We start from the raw sequence: 20,120 nt of genomic DNA on the forward strand, positions 1-20,120 counted from the left end.
AAGACTGAGTGACTAATGCTGAATTTCACTTTTTCACTTTCATGTGTGTGTGTATATATATATATGTATACATACACACACACACATAATTTCAAGCCCCAACCTTTCTCTCCCTGGACTGTTCTTCCTCATTTGGAAAGTAAAGGGTTGAAAGAGAAAAAACTAACAGGCAAGGATTTCTTGGAGGAAAACATTTTCTACACACAGATCTATGCCCCTGAAAATGCTAAGAAGAGAACACACATCAGTAGAATTAAAAAAAAAAAAAAAGACAAATTTGCCAGCTAAACCTGATAGATGAAAGCTTTCTGGAACCTAAATGGCAATAAAGTCAGTAAAGTCCACAGAAACTGGTGGTAATCACTACCATACCAGCCACAAGGGCAAAAACCAAAAACTCTAAAAACATAACTCATAGCATTGACCTAAGGACAGTTCTAGCCTCTAAGAAACCATAAAAACATTCCAAGAAACTTCTGGTTCGTCCTTACAGAAATTCCGAATTTCATTCTGCACCTAAAATGAGAGGGACCCCTCCAAGAAAGGAATGTATCACGCATACCTGCTAGCCGAAACATCAGTGAACACAAGGGGCAGCAGTCAATATTTAAACAAACTTGCATGAAATCACACTAGGATTTATGTACTGGAAAAGCTCCAAATGCATTGCTACGTTTTTAAATTTCAGGTTGCACTTGAAAATATGATAGTGCAACTAGGGAGAACAGAACAATTTATCTTCCTTCAATACTAACTTGGAATAAAGGTAGTACCTGAAAATCTAAAAATTCTGATCATTTTTCCCAGAGAAGCATCAGTGACATAAGATTAAAATTACTTACATAAGTTTTGTCCTTGGATATACAGATTGAATACAATAAATGTACATCAGCCCGGGTCTCCCACATTGCAGGCAGACGCTTTACCATCTGAGCCACCAGGGAAGCCCATAATAATAGTCTACATATAACTAAAGTTCATATAAAGTTTCATCGATTAGAAAGTAAATGGATATTAGAACATTTTTGCCGCTGGCCTTATTTAAACAAGAGCTAATTAAAAAATAAAAACTCTCTGGACAATCAAAGGTCACCTTGAAAACAGGTTTTGGCCCAATTTTACATACATAACTGCTGAGAAATCTAACAATGTTAAATGAAATATTAATAAAAGCCATTACAGAGTAAAAGGTTCATTGTATTAAATAATCAAATTAGATTATGTAACCCTATCAAAAGTAAAGAGACATTTTTGCCCTCTCATGGCAAATGTTAAAATTCTAGAAATATGTCAAATGCTTAGGAAATACACAATTTTTAGAAGAGAATATTTAAAAGAACATAATCAGTATAGCTTAAGCTCACACATCTGTAACCATTTACTCAGAAACTGAGGACCATCAGGAAAGAATCAGATGCCATGTGATGTTTTTCCTTTACCAGAGTATGATAAGATGGGCTAAGGTCAGGTCAGCAAGACCCTGCTGTTTCTCTATATTAAACCAGCATTTAATGACCAAAGAAAGAAAGAAAGTCAGCACAGTAGCCTCTGATTATTAAGAGTCGTTTGCTGTATCCAGGATTTCTCCTCTAATTTGCCTCACATATCTTCTAGGAGCACATAGCACACAAAAAGTGAAAAAGTGAAAGTGTCTGAATCTTTGTGATCCTATGGACTGTAGCCCCCCAGGCTCCTCTGTCCATGGAATTCTCCAGGCAGGAATACTGGAGTGGGTTGCCATTCCCTTCTTGAGGGGATCTTCCAGACCCAGGGATCGAACCCGGGTCTCCTGCATTGCAGGCAGATTCTTCACCAACTTGGCGACTGAACAACAACAAGCACACAAAGGAAAACAAAAAACATTTGGGGAGAGGGCAGTTGGGGTTAAGGACATCAAGTTCAGCTAACACGTTCATCTGCTGACACCGGTGATTTCACTTAAACTAGAAAGTGTTTATGCTTCCCCTGTTATAGTAAAAGCTAGGTAAAAGTTCGGTCTGATACCTCAAGAAACATATTCAAGAGAACAAAAACATTAACTTCCCTGCTTCTCAATTTAAGCCAAGCCAGAAAAAATATACAAATTGTCAGCCTACGAGTATCACAGGAGGCTGAAGAAATGAGAGACTGAGAAAGGAAATGAGGTGGAGTGTAAGAGAATGTAGTTTGGACAACTCCTCATCCCCAGAGAATACAAGGCTTGTAAATGAGTACAAAGAATAAAAAGAGCAATAAAATTGCCATTCCCATGACAAGTAACTTTCATTTTCAACACAAATTTGAAGGAATATGTTTATGAATAGGTGAAACTCGTTCAGTCATGTCCGACTCTTTTCAACCCCAGGGACTGTATACAGTCCATGGAATTCTCAAAGCAAGAATACTAGAGCGGGTAGCCTTTTCCTTCTCCAGGGGATCTTCCCAAGCCAGGGATGGAACTGAGGTCTCCCACACTGCAGGTGGATTCTTTACCAGCTGAGCCCAAAGGAAGCCCAAGAATACTGTAGTGGATTGCCTATCCCTTCTCTAGAGGATCTTCCCGACCTAGGAATCGAACTGGGATCTCCTGCATTACAGGTGGATTCTTTATTAACTGAGCTATCAGGGAAGCCCTTATGGATACCAATGTCCTATTAAAAAGCTGTGATCAAACATGCCAGTTTCTTTCACTAGGCTTTTTTGATAAACACACATTTCATCCTTAGTCTATGTCATACACCCCAGTAAAGTCTAGAGACTTCTGGCTTTCTGAGCCATTATTCAAATAGGCCAAGGCAAGGTCAAGAATCTAACCTTGTTTCTAATTTTTAGGATCTGTCCTTCTACTGCCCTCTTAGAGCCCCCACAGAGCCTCTAGAAAGGACCAGTACCCCAAGCAGTATTCAAGAGTGACTGTGGGCAAGTTATCCTCCTCCATACCTGTTAATAAAATGTCACTCAAAGTTAATAGGCTTATGATGGGACAGGAACAGCTAGATTCCCACAATAAAGTAGCCTCTATCATGCGTGCTCAGCTGTATCCAACACTTTGCCATCCCCTGGACTGTGGCCTGCCAGGCTCCTCTGTCCATGGGATTCTCCAGGAAAGAATACCGAAGTCAGTTGGCATTTCCTCCTCCAGAGGATCTTCCCAATCAAACCCTAGTCTCCTACATCTCCTGCATTGGCTGCAGATTCTTTACCACTCTGCCACATGGAAAGCCCAGCCTATATCTTACCTTCTCCATTTATTCTGGAACACTAAATATTTGTCCTACCACTAGAAGGAGCAATATTAGTTCAGTTCAGTCCCTCAGTCGTGTCCAACTCTTTGTGACCCCATGGACTGCAGCACGCCAGGCTTCCCTGTCCATCACCAACTACCGGAGCCTACTCAAACTCATGTCCATAGAGTTGGTGATGCCATCCAACGTCTCATCCTCTGTCATCCCCTTCTCTTCCTGCCTTCAATCTTTCCCAGCATCAGGGTCTTTTTAAATGAGTCAGTTCTTCACATCAGGTGGCCAAAGTACTGGAGTTTCAGCTTCACCATCAGTCCTTCCAATGAATATTCAGGACTGATCTCCTTTAGGATGGACTAGTTGGATCTCCTTGCAGTCCAAGGGACTCTCAAGAGTCTTCTCCAACACCACAGTTCAAAAGCATCAATTCTTCAGTGCTCAGCTTTCTTTATAGTCCAACTCTCACATCCATACATGACTACTGGAAAAACCATAGCCTTGACTAGACGGACCTTTGTGGGCAAAGTAATGTCTCTGCTTTTTAATATGCTGTCTAGGGTGGTCATAGTTCTTCTTCCAAGGAGCAAGCATCTTTTAATTTCATGGCTGCAGTCACTATCTGCAGTGATTTTCAAGCCCCAAAAAATAAAGTCTCTCACTGTTTCCACTGCTTCCCAATCTATTTCCCATGAAGTGATGGGACCAGATGCCATGATCTTAGTTTTCTGAATGTTGAGTTTTAAGCCAGCTTTTTCACTCTCCTCTTTCACTTTGATCAAGAGGCTCTTTAGTTCTTCTTCGCTTTCTGCCATAAGGGTGGTGGTGTCATCAGCGAGGTTATTGATATTTCTCCCGGCAATCTTGATTCCAGCTTGCGCTTCATCCAGCCCAGCATTTCTCATGATGTACTCTGCATATAAGTTAAATAAGGGTGACAATATACAGCCTTGATGTATTCCTTTCCCAATTTAGAACCAGTCTGTTGTTCCATGTCCATTTCTAATTGTTGCTTCTTGACCTGCATACAGATTTCTCAGGAGGCAGGTCAGGTGGTCTGGTATTCCCATCTCTCTAAGAATTTTCCAGTTTGTTGTGATCCACACAGTCAAAGGCTTTGGTGTAGTCAATAAAGCTGAAGTAGATGTTTTTCTGGAACTCTCTTGCTTTTTCCATGATCCAACGGATGTTGGCAATTTGATCTCTGGTTCCTCTGCCTTTTCTAAATCCAGCTTGAACATCTGGAAGTTCACAGTTCATGTACTGTTGAAGCCTGGCTTGGAGAATGTTGAGCATTACTTTGCTAGCATGTGAGATGAGTGCAATTGTGCAGTAGTTTGAGCATTCCTTGGCATTGCCTTTCTTTGGGATTGGAATGAAAACAGACCTTTTCCAGTCCTGTGGCCACTGCTGAGTTTTCTAAATTTGCTGGTATATTGAGTGCAGCACTTTAACAGCATAAGAGGAGCAACATATTTTACCACCAAACAATGAGAGTGTTTAACAATGACAGTAAGATTACTTTACTGGGTCTCTGATACAAAAAAGAATGGAAAAGAAAATGATAGTGGCAACAGAGAAGGAAAATAAGAAGAAAGTAACACATAGAGAGTAATAGCTACTACCAATTGCCTCAGCACTACTTAGAAATATAAGTTCATTCATTCATTCAACAAGTATGCCTACCACACAGCACACACCAAGCCTGCCTTCAAAATCTAACAGATCTTCAAACCAAAAAAGAATATCCAGCTTGGTGATAGTAAATAAGAATCATTACTCCAATTAAAAGCAAAATACAAAGAAAGCCTAAATCAAGAGACTGAGTGTGAGAAATCGAGACCTAGAAGCTAATATTTACAGCAAATTCCAAAGGAGTGTATCTTTTGAATAAGCAATAGGTCCACAGATAGTTAGCTTTACTATATCCATTGAAAAAAATCCTTCAATGTTGACATCATAAAAATAACTCTCTAAACTTGAACTAAAACTTATCTAATAACTGAAACAAAATTCATAAGTTACATTTTTAATAAGGGCCAAAATGCTGAAACCAGACTACAATTAACTTTCATACTTGTACCCACAGGACCATGTCAGGGAATGAAACCTGCGAGGTCTGGTTAAATGAAGACAACCAAAAACCAAGAAATTGGAACTATAAAGAAAAAATACTTGAGGTTCACCAAAGAAACGCACTTTAAGCCACCATGACTCAGCATTTAATGAATTCTGTTGTTGCTATTGAACATTTCTTAAGACTCAAGTGCCCTAAGTACCCAGAATTGGCCTCTCTTAATCATAGGCAATCCTGGACACAATTCCTCAGATAGAGGAGATTTCAAGGAACCCTCTACAGTGATAGAAATTTAAGTATGCATGGAAATATTAGACCAAGAAAACGTAATAGTCTTTGCAACGGAAAGAGTAAGTGAACAATAGGAAAACGCTAACCAAGATAAGAAAACTTTTAACCAAGTCAATATAACTATTCTTACATAATATTAAGAAGTCCATATTTTAGTAAAAAGTCTACATTTAAAAAAAAAATGTTTCTTACCTGAGACAGAGTAGACACACAGTTTTCTCGAATGCAACACAGCCAAATGAAGCATCTCAGTACCTCTGAAAAATGGTGCAAGTTTTAAAAGTTTAAATACTAGCTTCAGATGTAACCCCAAAAAATGACAAAATGATTTTAAAAAGAGATTATAATCATAACGTATCATGAGTGAACTAAATAATTCACTGGATAACACTCAAAACCGAAAAATAAATTTAACAACAAAACAGCCAGTTTGACAATCCCAGAGGCCCAAGAACTCTGCCTCAAGGAGTTGCCTTCAGGTTGAAGCCAAAGGAGTCTCCCAGAAAGAGCCATATCAGAGGCCCCTTAATGAGTGCTCTCCCACAATAAAGCCATGGGACTTCCCTGGCAGTCCAGTGGTTAAGACGCCACACTTGCACTGTGGACGGCCCAGGTTGGATCCCTGGTTGCAAAAAAAAAAAGAGAGAGAAAGAGAGAGACCCAAGCTTTGGTCCTGGCTTGCAGGCTAATTAACCTATGACCTTGGGCAAGAAACTTACACTCTCTAAGCCTGTTTCCCCTTTTGGAAAATAAGAGCTTTCAATTAAATGAAATAAAAATCATGTGAAAGTAAAGTATAAAGCACCAGAGAAAGCTAATCATCACTGGGAAATGGCATATATCACATCCATATCTGAAATTTTACTAAAGGTATTGAAAATGTTTTGGTTTGGTCTTATCTTCCTGTTATCTCATTGTTCACTGAACTCAGGATAGGCAAGACGCCAGCGGAGAAGCTGGAAGAAGATGCAAGGAGCTGTAGAAACTACAGATATTCTTTATTTACTGGGGCAAGGCAGACATGCTTTAATCTCTGACACAGCAAAATCATGATAACTACAAAACTCAACTCCATGGGACTGGACTCAACTTGACAGCTCTAAGAGCGTTTCAGGTGGTGCTTATACAGACCACACCACGATGCGCATGCTTAGCGCCACAAATGATCTCAGCTGTCCTGAGTGAGGAGTGGGCGAGAGAGCCTGACCATCGTCACCTGGCCAATTGCTCTTCCCCTACAGGTCTCAAGTGTCAGCACTACACTTCCCAGCCCCTATCAAGTGGTTTCCAGAGACATGGCATAGTCGGTCTAGAAATCCTAAATTCAAAGTCTTCAAGAGTCAAGTCAGAGGATGTAAGTGAATAAAGGGAGTAAATGGCTGTGATCAACTGGAGACTAGGGCCAGTCTAAAGGCGACAGCAAGCAGCTACTCAGTTCTGGGTTTGTGGCCAGATCTCCACATTTTTTTCAGGAAAAGCCAAAGGCAGGGATTTTATGTGAAAATTCCTCATTCTTAAACATTGGCAATTCTTTTAAACATAAAACTAATCTGCAAGCAGGCCTCTGATGTCTGACCTCTGAAACAGACTCTGTTCTAAACTTAAAGGACTATAATTGAAGTCTGAAGACTTGGATTGGGGTCTTGACTCTGCACTTCGGTATTTCCGTGATCATTTAATCTTTTAGAGTGTGAGTTTCTCATTCATAAAGTAAGAATTATATTAGATAATACCTGTAAATATACACAGCTATCATATAATCAAGATTGTCTTCAAAAATCTTTATATGTACCCTGAACACTCAACTTTTCCTCATGCACAGGAAAAGAACATGTTGTCATGGAAAAACAGTAAAGAACAGAGTCAGACAGACTTGGGTCGGAATCCTGGCTGTGTGACTGAAAGCTCTAACTAGCTACCTTATCTCTAAATGCAGGTCACATCTTATAGATCAGATTAATGAGACAGTACTAGTCAGTAAATAGTAGGACAGTATCCACTCATCAATGTTACCCTCCTCCCTTCTAAAAAATGATCACATAGATGTAAACCATATTACTATATAGAATGATTTCTGACAGCATTCCACTTTTTTAAAACATGCAAAGGTAAAAATGCTTTTTAGAGACAAGAACTTCTTTGTCTCCTTACTTTATAAATCCATCATGCTTGTATGTGCTAGGTTCACAAGGGGCACCTAATCATTATCTGCTTTTAGATGGAGTAGATATTTACCAGCCATGTCAGTAATAAACTCCTGACTCAGTCTGTCACAGTGCATAAAGGTCCCATCTCATCTCCCAGCCTAGAGCATCCATGAAGCAGCTTCCCATTAGAATGAAACATATTACTAAAAAAGTTAATAATGCTCAGGAGCAGTTGTTCAGGTTTTTCTAGTAGGAATCAGGACCCTGAACAAGTACAACCTGGGGCCAATAAATGATGATGACCAATTGGGAGTGAGCCAAAGTCCAGAGCTCAGGGCACTCCCTGACTTAAGAAGGCAAAGACAGCTCAAAAAGAGAAGGGAAAATAAGACCACCTCTGTCTACATAAAATTTCATAGTAGATACTTTTATAAATGATTAAGAAATACAGGTTTAATTTTAAGAAAATTCATGTATGAAAATAAGATAAAATCACCAATATCATCAGTAAATAAAAAACAGACATATTACACAAAATGCAAAATAATTAATAGTCTTCTAAAATAGGTTTAAAAATAAAGTACTTTGAGTCAAAGACTTCCTTTGTGGGTTAAGCTGACTTCTTTTAAAAAACTAAGGATCTCTCTACACCAAATAAGTAATACATTTTAAAGACTCAAAGTTATGCACCAAATCACATAGCTACTATGATGTCTAATTTTTTTAAACAAATTTATATAACCTAGAAAATTGGTGCTTTAAGTAAGTACATACTTTCTGTTTCTTTATTTGATTATTTTCCAAAGGCTTATCTCCTTTCCTTTAAGCTTCTGACACATCAGGCATCTTAGGTCTGTTACACTTAAAAAAAAGACTCCTAAATTTTCCTGTCCTAAATGTACAGGTTTCCATATTAAACAATGTTCAGTACATGACAATATACAGGAAATATATTTAATGCATAGTCTTTTTTTTTAAGAATGCACAAAAATGATACATAAGGGACTGACATACTCCAAGTAGTAAGACAAAACACTCGAATTAGTGGACTGTACTTACGAAACAAACTTTCCTACTTCCACTTGCAATATTGGATCTCGTAGATGCACTTCTAGAAGCAAATCCTCAGCTTGAGCTCCATCTCCTGTTTTTACAGGATGAGGATTAAAGATTCTTAGGTAGCCCATAAAGCTGCCCACAATAATTTTATCTGTAAAAAGGTGTTTTTAAAGATATAGGAAAAAACATTAGTCACAAAAATTTTTGAAAATAGAATTTCTAATGTCTAAAAGAAGAATCTAAAAATTATGCTCAACATCACTCATTATCAGAGAAATGCAAATCAAAACCATAATGAGGTACCGTCTCACACCAGTCAGAATGGCTGCTATCCAAAAATCAACAAACAATAAATGCTGGAGAGGGTGTGGAGAAAAGGGAACACTCTTACACTGTTGGTGGGAATGCAAACTAGTACAGCCACTATGGAGAACAGTGTGGAGATTCCTTAAAAAACTGGAAATAGAACTGCCTCATGACCCAGCAATCCCACTGCTGGGCATACACACTGAGGAAACCAGAATTGAAAGAGACACGTGTACCCCAATTTTCATCGCAGCACTGTTTATAATAGCCAGGACATGGAAGCAACCTACATGTCCATCAGCAGACGAATGGATAAGAAAGCTATGGTACATATACACACGGAATATTACTCAGCCATTAAGAAGAATACATTTGAATCAGTTCTAATGAGGTGGATGAAACTGGAGCCTATTATACAGAGTGAAGTAAGTCAGAAAGAAAAACATCAATACAGTATACTAACGCACATATATATGGAATTTAGAAAGATGGTAACGATAACCTTATATACGAGACAGCAAAAGAGACACAGATGTATAGAACAGTCCATTGGACTCTGTGGGAGAAGGCGAGTGTGGGATAATCTGAGAGAATAGCATTGAAACGTGTATATTATCATATATGAAACAGATCACCAGTCCAGGTTCGATGCATGAGGCAGGGTGCTCAGGGCTGGTGCACTGGGATGACCCTGAGGGATGGGATGGGGAGAGATGTGGGAGGGGGGTTCAGGATAGGGGACACATGTACATCCATGGCTGATTCATGTCAATGTATGGCAAAAACCATTACAATATTATAAAGTAATTAACCTCCAATTAAAATAAATAAATTTTTTAAAAGAAATAAGACAATAAAAAAAGTCTAAAAATTAAAAGAATCCAGCTTTGTTTCATATACAAAGACCAATCTGCCAACAGAATATATAATTAAAGTGAACTAAATAGATTTACATCACCAATATTCAAATATACTAATGTACTACACTTTTCTTAAGCCTTGATTTGTTTTCAGTAGCCATAATTCAGCACAAAGTAAGCCCTTTTAATAAAGGACTAGTATCAGGTTGTAAACTGATTTCATCATAGAGTGTCAACTCTACACCTGATTTTGGCTGTCAAAACACTGCATTAAAAATTATTCCAAGGCCTCACTAGACAGAGTGCTCTGATTTATAATATCTAGTCTCGGGTACAAAAGGGGAGAATGATAAGATAAGTATTATGGGTTGAACTATGTCCCTCAAAAAGATATGTTGAAGTCCTAACCCCTAGTAACTGATTTTATTTGGAAATAAGATCTTTACAGATGAACCCAAGTTACAATGAGGTCACACTTGAGTAAGTATGTGGTAGGACTCAATTGGAGAAGGAAATGGCAACCCACTCCAGTGTTCTTGCCTGGAGAATCCCAGGGACAGCACAGCCTGATGGGCTGCTGTCTATGGGGTTGCACAGAGTCAGACACGACTGAAGCGACTTAGCAGTAGCAGCAGCAGGACTCAATTAGTATCCTTATAAGAAGAGAAAACAAGGAAAGGATGGGGAGGAGAATGTCACATGAAGATACAAGGACAAGCAAGAAGATGATCATGTGACCACAGAGGCATGGATTGGAGTGATAATTCACAAGCCAAAGAATTATCGGAAACTGAAAGAGGCAAAGAAGGATCCTAGAGGCTTCAGAGATAGCATGGTCCTGCAGACACCTTGATTTTGGACTTCTAGACTCCAGACTGTGACAGAATAAATTTCTGTTGTTTTATGCCAGTCAATTTGTGGTACTTTGTTACGGCAATCCTAGGAAACTAATATTTTGGGTTGTTTTAAATCCCCAGATTAGTAGGGTACATTGACTTTTTTTCTATATACTGAAAAGAAGGAATTCTACACACTTTATTATTGAGAGCTTATTATGTGCCAGGCAATGGTCTAAGTAGCTTACATATATTAATACTAGCTCATTACCCTCATAATAATCCTCTGAGAGAGGTACTATCCTAGTAATTTCAATCGTGAATAGAGATACATATGTCATTAAGAACCTGGTGCTACTATTTCACAATAGCTAAGATATGGAAGCAACCTAAATATCCATCGACAGATGAATGGATAAAGAAGATGGGGTAAATATACATAGTGGAATGCTGTGCTGTGCTGTGCCAAGTTGCTTCAGTCATGTCTGACTCTTTGCGACCCTATGGACTGTGGGGCACCAGGCTCTTCTGTCCATGTGATTCTCCAGGCAAGAATACTGAAGTGGGTTGTCATGCCCTTCTCCAGGGGATCTTCCCGACCGAGGGATCGAATCCATGTCTCTTATGTCTCCTGCCAGTGCAGGAGACATTGGCAGGTTCTTTATGCCTAGTGCCAGCCACCTAGGAAGCCCAGTGGAATACTACTCAGCCATAAAAAAGAATGAAATAATGCCATTTGCAGCAATATGAATGGACCTAGATATCACCATCCTAAGTGAAGTAAGTCGAAAGAGAAAGACAAATATCATATGATTATCATTTATATGGAATCTAAAATACAACAGAAATGAACTTATTTATAAAACAAACAGACCCATATGCATAGAGAACAGATTTGTGGTTGCCAAGGGGGAAGAGGGATGGGGAAGGGATGAATTGGGAGTTTAGGACTAGCAGATGCAAATGATTATATACAAAATGGATAAACAAGAAGGTCCTACTCTACAGCATAGAGAACTATATTCAATATCCTGTGATAACCACAATGGAAAAGAATATGAAGAAATATATATACACACATATATATAACTGAATCAGAGTGTCACACAGCACAAATTAACACAATACTGTAAATCAACTATAGTTCAATTAAAAAAAAAAAAGAATCTGGTTCTACGTGATCTGATGGCAGCCTCAGAGGTTTACAAACTCTCTTGAGACATACTGGTTCCTGACTCTGACTAAGGCTTGGCCAAATGAACTCTCTACATTCGAGAGAGCTATGTCACTCTCCTTCCAATCTCTCTTTTGTTTGCATTTATCATAATCGTTTCCTGTCACTTGTAGAAAAAAAAAATGTTAACTGATATACAAAATTAGCACCAAGGAATAAACAACAGACACCAATTCCTTCAGGGATATTTAGAAATTCATTCTTGAGGTGAGTTGGGGCACAAAGCATTAAAATTCCTGTTCATAATTTATATGGAGTTAAACAGCATCATACACAGTGACAGAACAGCTAATCAAGTTAACACCTCCAAGCATCTGGAACACTGTGCCCACTGCAGGTAACACTCTAGTGAACTGAACAGCTGCTGCCAAATGAACAGGAAGGAGCAATGCCAAACCATATGTAAGATGGCATTTTCTAAGGGCACTGGATAATTTAAAGTAAGAGAATGATAGGTTTTGACCAAAATTCTCATCTCAGGGTAAAACTAAGGGTCTTTGGGAGTCTGAGGAAACAATTTCTTACCTCATTTCACAGGGGGCTTAACCCCTAAGAATCTAGTTCAGGGATTAACACTAGAGGTTTTAAATTACAGTAACAAATGAGTTCACAGTCTCTCCAGGTTTCTTACATAAAAGTAAAGACAGTGATCAGAAAGAGTGGGGTTCACCTTCAACTGCCCCACCCTCAGGGGTAAGAGGAAGTCAGGATGGCCAAGCCCAGATGGTGACAACTTTAACCCCTAGAATTACAACGTGTATGTATAATTATTAAAATAGTGGGATTATCATAGTAACCAGATCTCAGGTAACAGTCTAACTATCACAGATTTCAAGCTATAATTAACACAAGATCCCCAGGAATGGAACAAACAGGCAACTCACTAAGGCCTTTATTTCCCCAATGATTTCTCTCTTTTTATTACTGAGTATTATTTAATTGTAACAATGCATTAAGTGTGTTTATCAAATTAAGGCCTTTTTTGAAGTCTATAACCAAAAATATTCCAGGTCTATGAAAAAAAGGACTAATTCAAGCCACAATATCAGACAGTCATGGCATTGCACCAAACCCCATTGTTGCTGTTCATTCACTCAGTCGGTCTGACTCTTTGCAACCCCATGGACTACAATATGCCAGGCTTCCCTGTCCTTCACTATCTCCCGGAGTTCACTCAAACTCATGTCCATTGAGTTGATAATTCCATACTTAAGTCAATTTACAGCCTTGGAGTCACTTGAACCCCATACTTAAGTCAATTTACAGCCTTGGAGTCACCTGAACAAAGACAGGGCTGTGTATAGACTGCCGTAGCAGAGTCTGTCTGCAATGCAGGAGATCCAGGTTCAATCCCTGAGTCAGAAATATCCCCTGGAGAAGGGAATGGCAACCCACTCCAGTATTCTTGCCTGGATTCTCCATGGACAGAGGAGCCTGGCAGGCTACAGTCCAAGAGGTCACAAAGAGTCAGATACAACTGTGTGACTAACACAATTACAACACCACACATGCCTAATATAAAGTTTCCTCAGATTCTTCCCTGTTGAACCAGTAGTCATTCATTCAAATGTACTTAACAAAGGTAAATACCCAACCTTTATGAGAACACTGAATATTGGCTCTAAATTACTACTAATTCTGGAAGCCCAGGAAGATATTGTTGCTGCCAATCATGGAGATTCATAATTATGATAAATTAACTTTCTAACTTATTTTACCCCAGTGGGGAAGCAAAGCCAATCTATGATTTCTCACTCAGTAACTGAGAGCCTAAAGGGAATATATTTCTGTAGAAAACTATGGAATAACCATTTGGTTCCCTAAGGTGTACAGTAAGGGATATTATAGTAAAAGGGCTATATAGAAGCCAGTGGAACTCCATCTCTCCAACAGGGAGAAAATCAAAATCAATACCATTTCTAAGCCTGATTTGAGATGGTCTCCTAAAATTTGATTCCAAAAAACTTAACTGTATATATGTGATAATTCCTATCAAAGAATTTTGGTTTAATAACTAAATTTGCTGATAAAAAAAAATCTAATTAATGGGTTTGAAAGAGTTAAGGGACTTCCCAGATGGCACTAGTGGTAAAGAACCCATATGACAATGCAGGAGACATAAAAGACGCAGGTTTGATCCCTGGGTTGGGAAGATCCCCTGGAGGAGGGCATGGCAACCCACTCCAGTATTCTTGCCTGGAGAATCCCATGGACAGGGGAGCTGGCAGGCTACAGTCCATAGGGTCTCAAAGAGTCAGATACAACTGAAGTGACTTAGCACTGAAGCACTGAAGCATAGAATTAAGGTTGATCAGTACAACTTAAAGGGCAACTCTAGATTCTTCTGTTATTCACAAACTGTTTTTTCTTGGAGCCAACTAATACATCCCAATCTTAGTAATGCCTTTTCTCCTTTACAATACACGGAGACCAACAGGAACAGCTTGCTTTCACTTAATAGGAGCAAGAGTATACATTTACAAGTATGACCACAATCCAATCCGCAGGACCCAGGACTGCCACATCCTCTCATAAGGGCTGCTGCTGCTAAGTCGCTTCGGTTGTGTCCGATTCTGTGAAACCCCATAGACGGCAGCCCACCAGGCTCCCCTGTCCCTGGGACTCTCCAGGCAAGAACACTGGAATGGGTAGCCATTTCCTTCTCCAATGCATGAAAATGAAAAGTGAAAGCGAAACCACTCAATCGTGTCTGACTCGCAGCAACCCCAGGGCTTCAGCCTACCAGACTCCTCCATCCATGGGATTTTCCAGGCAAGAGTACTGGAGTGGGTTGCCATTGCCTCTACTCAAAAGGGCTGAATGGGGCTGAAAGAAATATGAGTGAAAGCCAGGGACCCCATGGGCCCTTCCCTGTACTGTCTGGATCAGTCATAAATGAAGCTACTATAATCCTCTTCAGGCAAGCACCAGTGTTCTAGATCCTTCAGGAATGAAGACCTAGGCCACAAAACAATTTCAAGACGCTAATACTATTCTTTCACTCTCTGATCACCTCCAAGAAAGTAGGGATCAACTGGCACTACTGTCTCAATTCCCAACCTAACCTGCAACAGGTGACCAGTTGCAAAACAGAAGGATGTAGCTCCCAACATGACTTCTTCAAGTTGCCATACAATTTTTCCTGCTCCTTCATCTTAATTTTTAAGTTTTTCTTTCTCTTCTTTTCCTCGACTATTAGTATTATGTATATATTAAACTGTGAACACAAATTGTATGTACCAATTATTCTAGAGGCAGTAGAATATCAGAACATAAATACTGGAATGACAAATGAAAGGGATAACACCCAGAGAGCCTAGTCTTGAAGAGCCAGGGCTCTCTGAAAGTGCCTCTGAAGCAGTAGGTGCACAGTTATCTTTCATTGCAGATGGGTAAGAATATGTGTGTGTGCAGTTGTACAAGGGACAGTTGCCCCACGTTAGGTATAAATGCTGAGAAGCTAAAAGTGATAAATATAAGAACTATTTTTTAGTCTGCCTTATGTTTGTGTTTAACTCTGATTCTTGTAATAAACACACCCTCCAGGCCATAGGTTAGCATGTAATCTAAGCTGAACCATTCAGATTCTCTCAGGATGAAGGGATCCTTAATTTTCTCTCAATCTCCTCTCAGGACTGAAGAATCCTTCTTCTGTGAATCAAGTCAACTTCATCCAAAGCAATTTCAAGGTGCTAGCTAATACTATTCATTCACTCTCTGATCACCTCTAAGAAAGTAGGGATCGACTGGCACTACTGTCTCAATTCCCAACCTAACCTGCAAACTTCTCTTCATCTATGTCCATTCTTACCTTCTTGCCTTCTGTCACAGAGGAAAAAAGTTTCACACAAGCTTAAAGATAGCCCTTCCATCTGCACACCTCATCCCATCTCCTACTGTCTACTCTAGATCCCTTCTCTAGGAGAACGAATCTCATTCCTCTATGCTACACGTTCAGTTTTTCCCATTTCTCTTTTACCCTACATGGTCACCAATGATCATTCTCCCTCTTCCTTTCACAGCTGTTTCTTTAAAGGGCCATAAACACTCAGCCTTTCCCACCTCTCACTCCTTAACTCTCTGAAAATCTAGGTTTTGTTACCACTATGCCCATTTAGAAAACAAAGATCATGGCATCTGGTCCCATCACCTCATTGGAAATAGATGGGGAAACAGTGGAAACAGTGTCAGACTTTATTTTTTGGGGCTCCAAAATCACTGCAGATGGTGACTGCAGCCATGAAATTAAGACGCTTACTCCTTGGAAGGAAAGTTATGACCAACCTAGATAGCATATTCAAAAGCAGAGACATTACTTTACCAACAAAGGTTCGTCTAGTCAAGGCTATGGTTTTTCCTGTGGTTATGTATGGATGTGAGAGTTGGACTGTGAAGAAGGCTGAGTGCCGAAGAATTGATGCTTTTGAACTGCGGTGTTGGAGAAGACTCTTGAGAGTCCCTTGGACTGCAAGGAGATCCAACCAGTCCATTCTGAAGGAGATCAGCCCTGGGATTTCTTTGGAAGGAATGATGCTAAAGCTGAAACTCCAGTACTTTGGCCACCTCGTGCGAAGAGTTGACTCATTGGAAAAGACTCTGATGCTGGGAGGGATTGGGGGCAGGAGGAGAAGGGGACCACAGAGGATGAGATGGCTGGATGGCATCACTGACTCAATGGACGTGAGTCTGAGTGAACTCTGGGAGTTGGTGATGGACAGGGAGGCTTGGCGTGCTGTGATTCATGGGGTCGCGAAGAGTCGGACACGACTGAGCGACTGAACTGAACTGAACTGATGCCCATTCATCCACCCTTACCAAGGACACTAATGAACCACTAGCTGCAAAACAATGTGGAAACGTATCAGTCTTTATGTCACTACATCTCGCCTTCCAGGTGCCAGCCCAGCTGGCTCTCCTGCCTCTCTGACTGCCCAGGCAGAATCTATTATTGACTACCTTTCCCAAAGCTCCTCCCTGATTGTTCATTTTCTCCAAGTCATGGTCCTAAGGTTCCGTCCCTCTTGTTCCATCTTATCTCTGCATTTTTACCCTTCCCAGGGCTTCAAATACAATCATTCTGCTCATTCACTTCAAATACAAACATTCTGCTCACTCCCAAATCTCTACTTCAGTTCTGCCAACCAGACGCTTCTATTTCAAACAGAACATGCTCAAAACTGCTCTCACTAAACTTCCACGTAAGGTCAACAGTAATAATTGTTAAACTTTAGTGTGCCACCATTCAACTTTGGAGCTTGTCAAAATGTAGATACCTAAGCCACTATCCAATCCATCTACCCTCCAGAGAATATGATCTTTGAGGATCCTGTACACGTGGGACAGAAAATCTTCATACACAATAATCCCTTCAGAATATTATGATGTAGGTGGTCCAGGCTTTGAGAAATAATGATCAGTGTTTTTTTTGTTTGTTTGTTTTTTTCCTGTATGGAACACACAGAGAGAGAATGATTTCTCTATAGCATGCTCGGGAAAACAGAGGAAGCTGCTCATAGCTGGATGCAAATTAGGGGGACGCAGCATTTCAGCATACTGGTAACCCACTAGTGGCACCCCACCGGCAAGCTCTAATAAAAATAAGAAGTGAGCACCATGTTATTCAGATAACCAGTAAGTACAGTTTACAACCAAGTTGAGCTTTAAATAGTTTAGGCAGAGGTGGGTATGAAACTGTTTCTCTCTGGTAGGTATTTTTGTGGTATGACTCTTCTAGGCTGCCAAATTATAGGGGAATTACACATTTAAACAAACACTTGAGCAAAAGGCAGGGTTGATAATCATTAAAGAACCACTCAGGACATCCTCCAAATAGAAGACATTCACAGCTCCTATCAGTAGGAAGGCAGGGCCCAGATCTTCCTTAGATACAATGAAGTAGGCACTCAGAACAGCTTAGTGACTTCCACTCTTCATTGCTTATATCGTTTTCCCCTTTCACCGTACAACCCAAATTCTACTATTTTCATTGTAGGCAAGAGAAAGAAAATAAAGAGAAATGTAAAGGGGCAATATTTATATAAAATAAACAGAAGAAAAGTATTATAAGTTTTCTTTTTAAGAGGTCAGTGACTATATAGTCAGTAACTATCTTAATTACAAAAAAAAAAAAAAAAAGCTCATGGCTATAAATCATTTAAACCAAATATAAATTTCAAATAGCAATAATACAGACCTTAAATGTTTTAAAGACCACTTGATATATGAACATGCTGCTGCTGCTACTACTGCTGCTGCCAAGTCAATTCAGTCGTGTCCGACTCTATGCGACCCCATAGACGGTAGCCCACCAGGCTCCCCCATCCCTGGGATTCTCCGGGCAAGAACACTGGAGTGGGTTGCCGTTTCCTTCTCCAATGCAGGAAAGTGAAAAGTGAAAGTGAAGTCGCTCAGTCATGTCTGACTCTTAGCGACCCCATGGACTGCAGCCTACCAGGCTCCTCTGTCCATGGGATTTTCCAGGCAAGAGTACTAGAGTGGGGTGCCATTGCCTTCTCCGATGAACATGCAAAAAGGAGCAAATAATATAAGAATAAAATATAATATTGTTTCTAGTATCAAAATATAAAAATGAAAGCAATGATTTAAGAATTGTTTTCTACAAAGAGAGAGATTAACATAATTTGTCCATTCTGGTTAACAGCTTTTAGATTCAATTTTAAATCATTTTTCTTGCAAATAATTTCTACAAAAGAAAAATTTTCAAAACTAAAAATGTTTTGCCAGTTCTACCCTACAACACCTGATTTTGCAACAAATAAAAATAAAGTAAATGATAGTCTATAATATTTTTCTGAGTTCCAGCAAATATGACAGAATCAATACAGACCAAAAAAATACAAACAACAAAACACAAGTAATAACTACATTTATCAGCCTGTTACCTAAATATTACTTATAAGGCAAATGATCTTAAAAACTGGGTCACTTTGTTTCAAAAAAAAAAAAAACTGGGACATAATCATGACAGTTCACCTAAGTTCTGTAAAGTATACATTTTTTTTAAAAGTCATTTTTATTTCATCCCTATAATATGCTTTGTTCCAACATGCTTGGTCATAAGTTTTTACCTTGTCCATTTCCAGTATTGTCAACATCAGCCAAACACAAACAGCCTTGATCAAATTCTTCTTTATCTCCCAGAACAGTAGACCACCAATCACGGGCTTTAAATAAAGACATTTTCGTTCACTCTAAAAAGAAAGCATTTGTTTATAATCAAAATCCACTTCACAAAGTGCAAGTCACAACAGGATGTAGCATACAGAACAAACTAAACTTAGACCACTTTGAGAAAAAATAATGTTTAACTCTAATTTTTTGATATTTTGTGGACACACGCGAAACCACAACTCCAAATGAGTGGAAACATTAGTCAAATATTTTGCCATGCCACTGGAAAGTGAAGCTGAGAAATTATACATTTATGTTTCGTCAATTCTCTCCTCTGGGACATTTAGCAGACAACTGCACAAAGTAACATATTCTTTGAAGGATCAAGATCCAAATTCTACCAGTACTAGTCAGCACATAATTCAGCACTAGTCAGCACATAATTCCTAATTATGTGCTAATTAAAACACGTAATTTCCCTTCAGTTTGGTCATCAGAAAGACTGTAGCATCTCCTGTCACAATGAGTTGCTAAGAAGAGCAAATGAGATCAAATGCATCAATGACTAATACCGGAAGGGGTACATTCAGATCAGATCAGATCGGTCGCTCAGTTGTGTTCAACTCTTTGCGACCCCATGAATCACAGCACGCCAGGAAGCTTTCACTCTCTTTCCCCTAACTGTAGAAAGGAAGATGGAAGAGGAAATTCACACCAAAAAAACAACTAGGAAATGTGGGCTGTAGGTCTACTTATAGCACTAATTACCTGTGTGTCCTCAGGCAACTCACGTAACCCCTTTGCACTTTGATTCTTCATCTAAAATGAGGATACACCAGCCATACCACTGGGCTATGGATGTGGTGGATGTGAAAGCACACTGGACCTTTTAAATTACAGTACAAACCACATAGGGGGTTTCCCAGGTGGATCAGACGGTAAACAATCTGCCTGCAATGCA

At 39.5% G+C, this 20,120-nt stretch overlaps 1 protein-coding gene across 4 annotated transcripts in view; it reads right to left on the minus strand.

The window, feature by feature from the left end:
• The window catches only part of BBS9 (Bardet-Biedl syndrome 9), a 474,880-nt gene that overhangs the window by 433,666 nt on the left and 21,094 nt on the right, over positions 1 to 20,120 (minus strand). For 3 of the 4 annotated variants that reach the window (XM_059885659.1, XM_005205480.5, XM_005205478.5), the window contains exons 2-4: positions 19,117 to 19,239; positions 8,793 to 8,943; positions 5,779 to 5,843 (exon numbers count right to left, since the gene is read on the minus strand). In XM_059885659.1, coding sequence (XP_059741642.1) covers positions 5,779 to 5,843; positions 8,793 to 8,943; positions 19,117 to 19,228 — 328 coding nt within the window. In that variant the 5' untranslated portion in view covers positions 19,229 to 19,239. Of the gene's footprint in view, positions 1 to 5,778; positions 5,844 to 8,792; positions 8,944 to 19,116; positions 19,240 to 20,120 lie in introns of those variants that run through there. The other variant, NM_001192853.1, reaches the window with a different exon arrangement.

The sequence above is a fragment of the Bos taurus genome, chromosome 4 (genome assembly GCF_002263795.3).
Source record: "Bos taurus isolate L1 Dominette 01449 registration number 42190680 breed Hereford chromosome 4, ARS-UCD2.0, whole genome shotgun sequence".
NCBI classification, from domain to species: Eukaryota; Metazoa; Chordata; class Mammalia; order Artiodactyla; family Bovidae; genus Bos; species Bos taurus.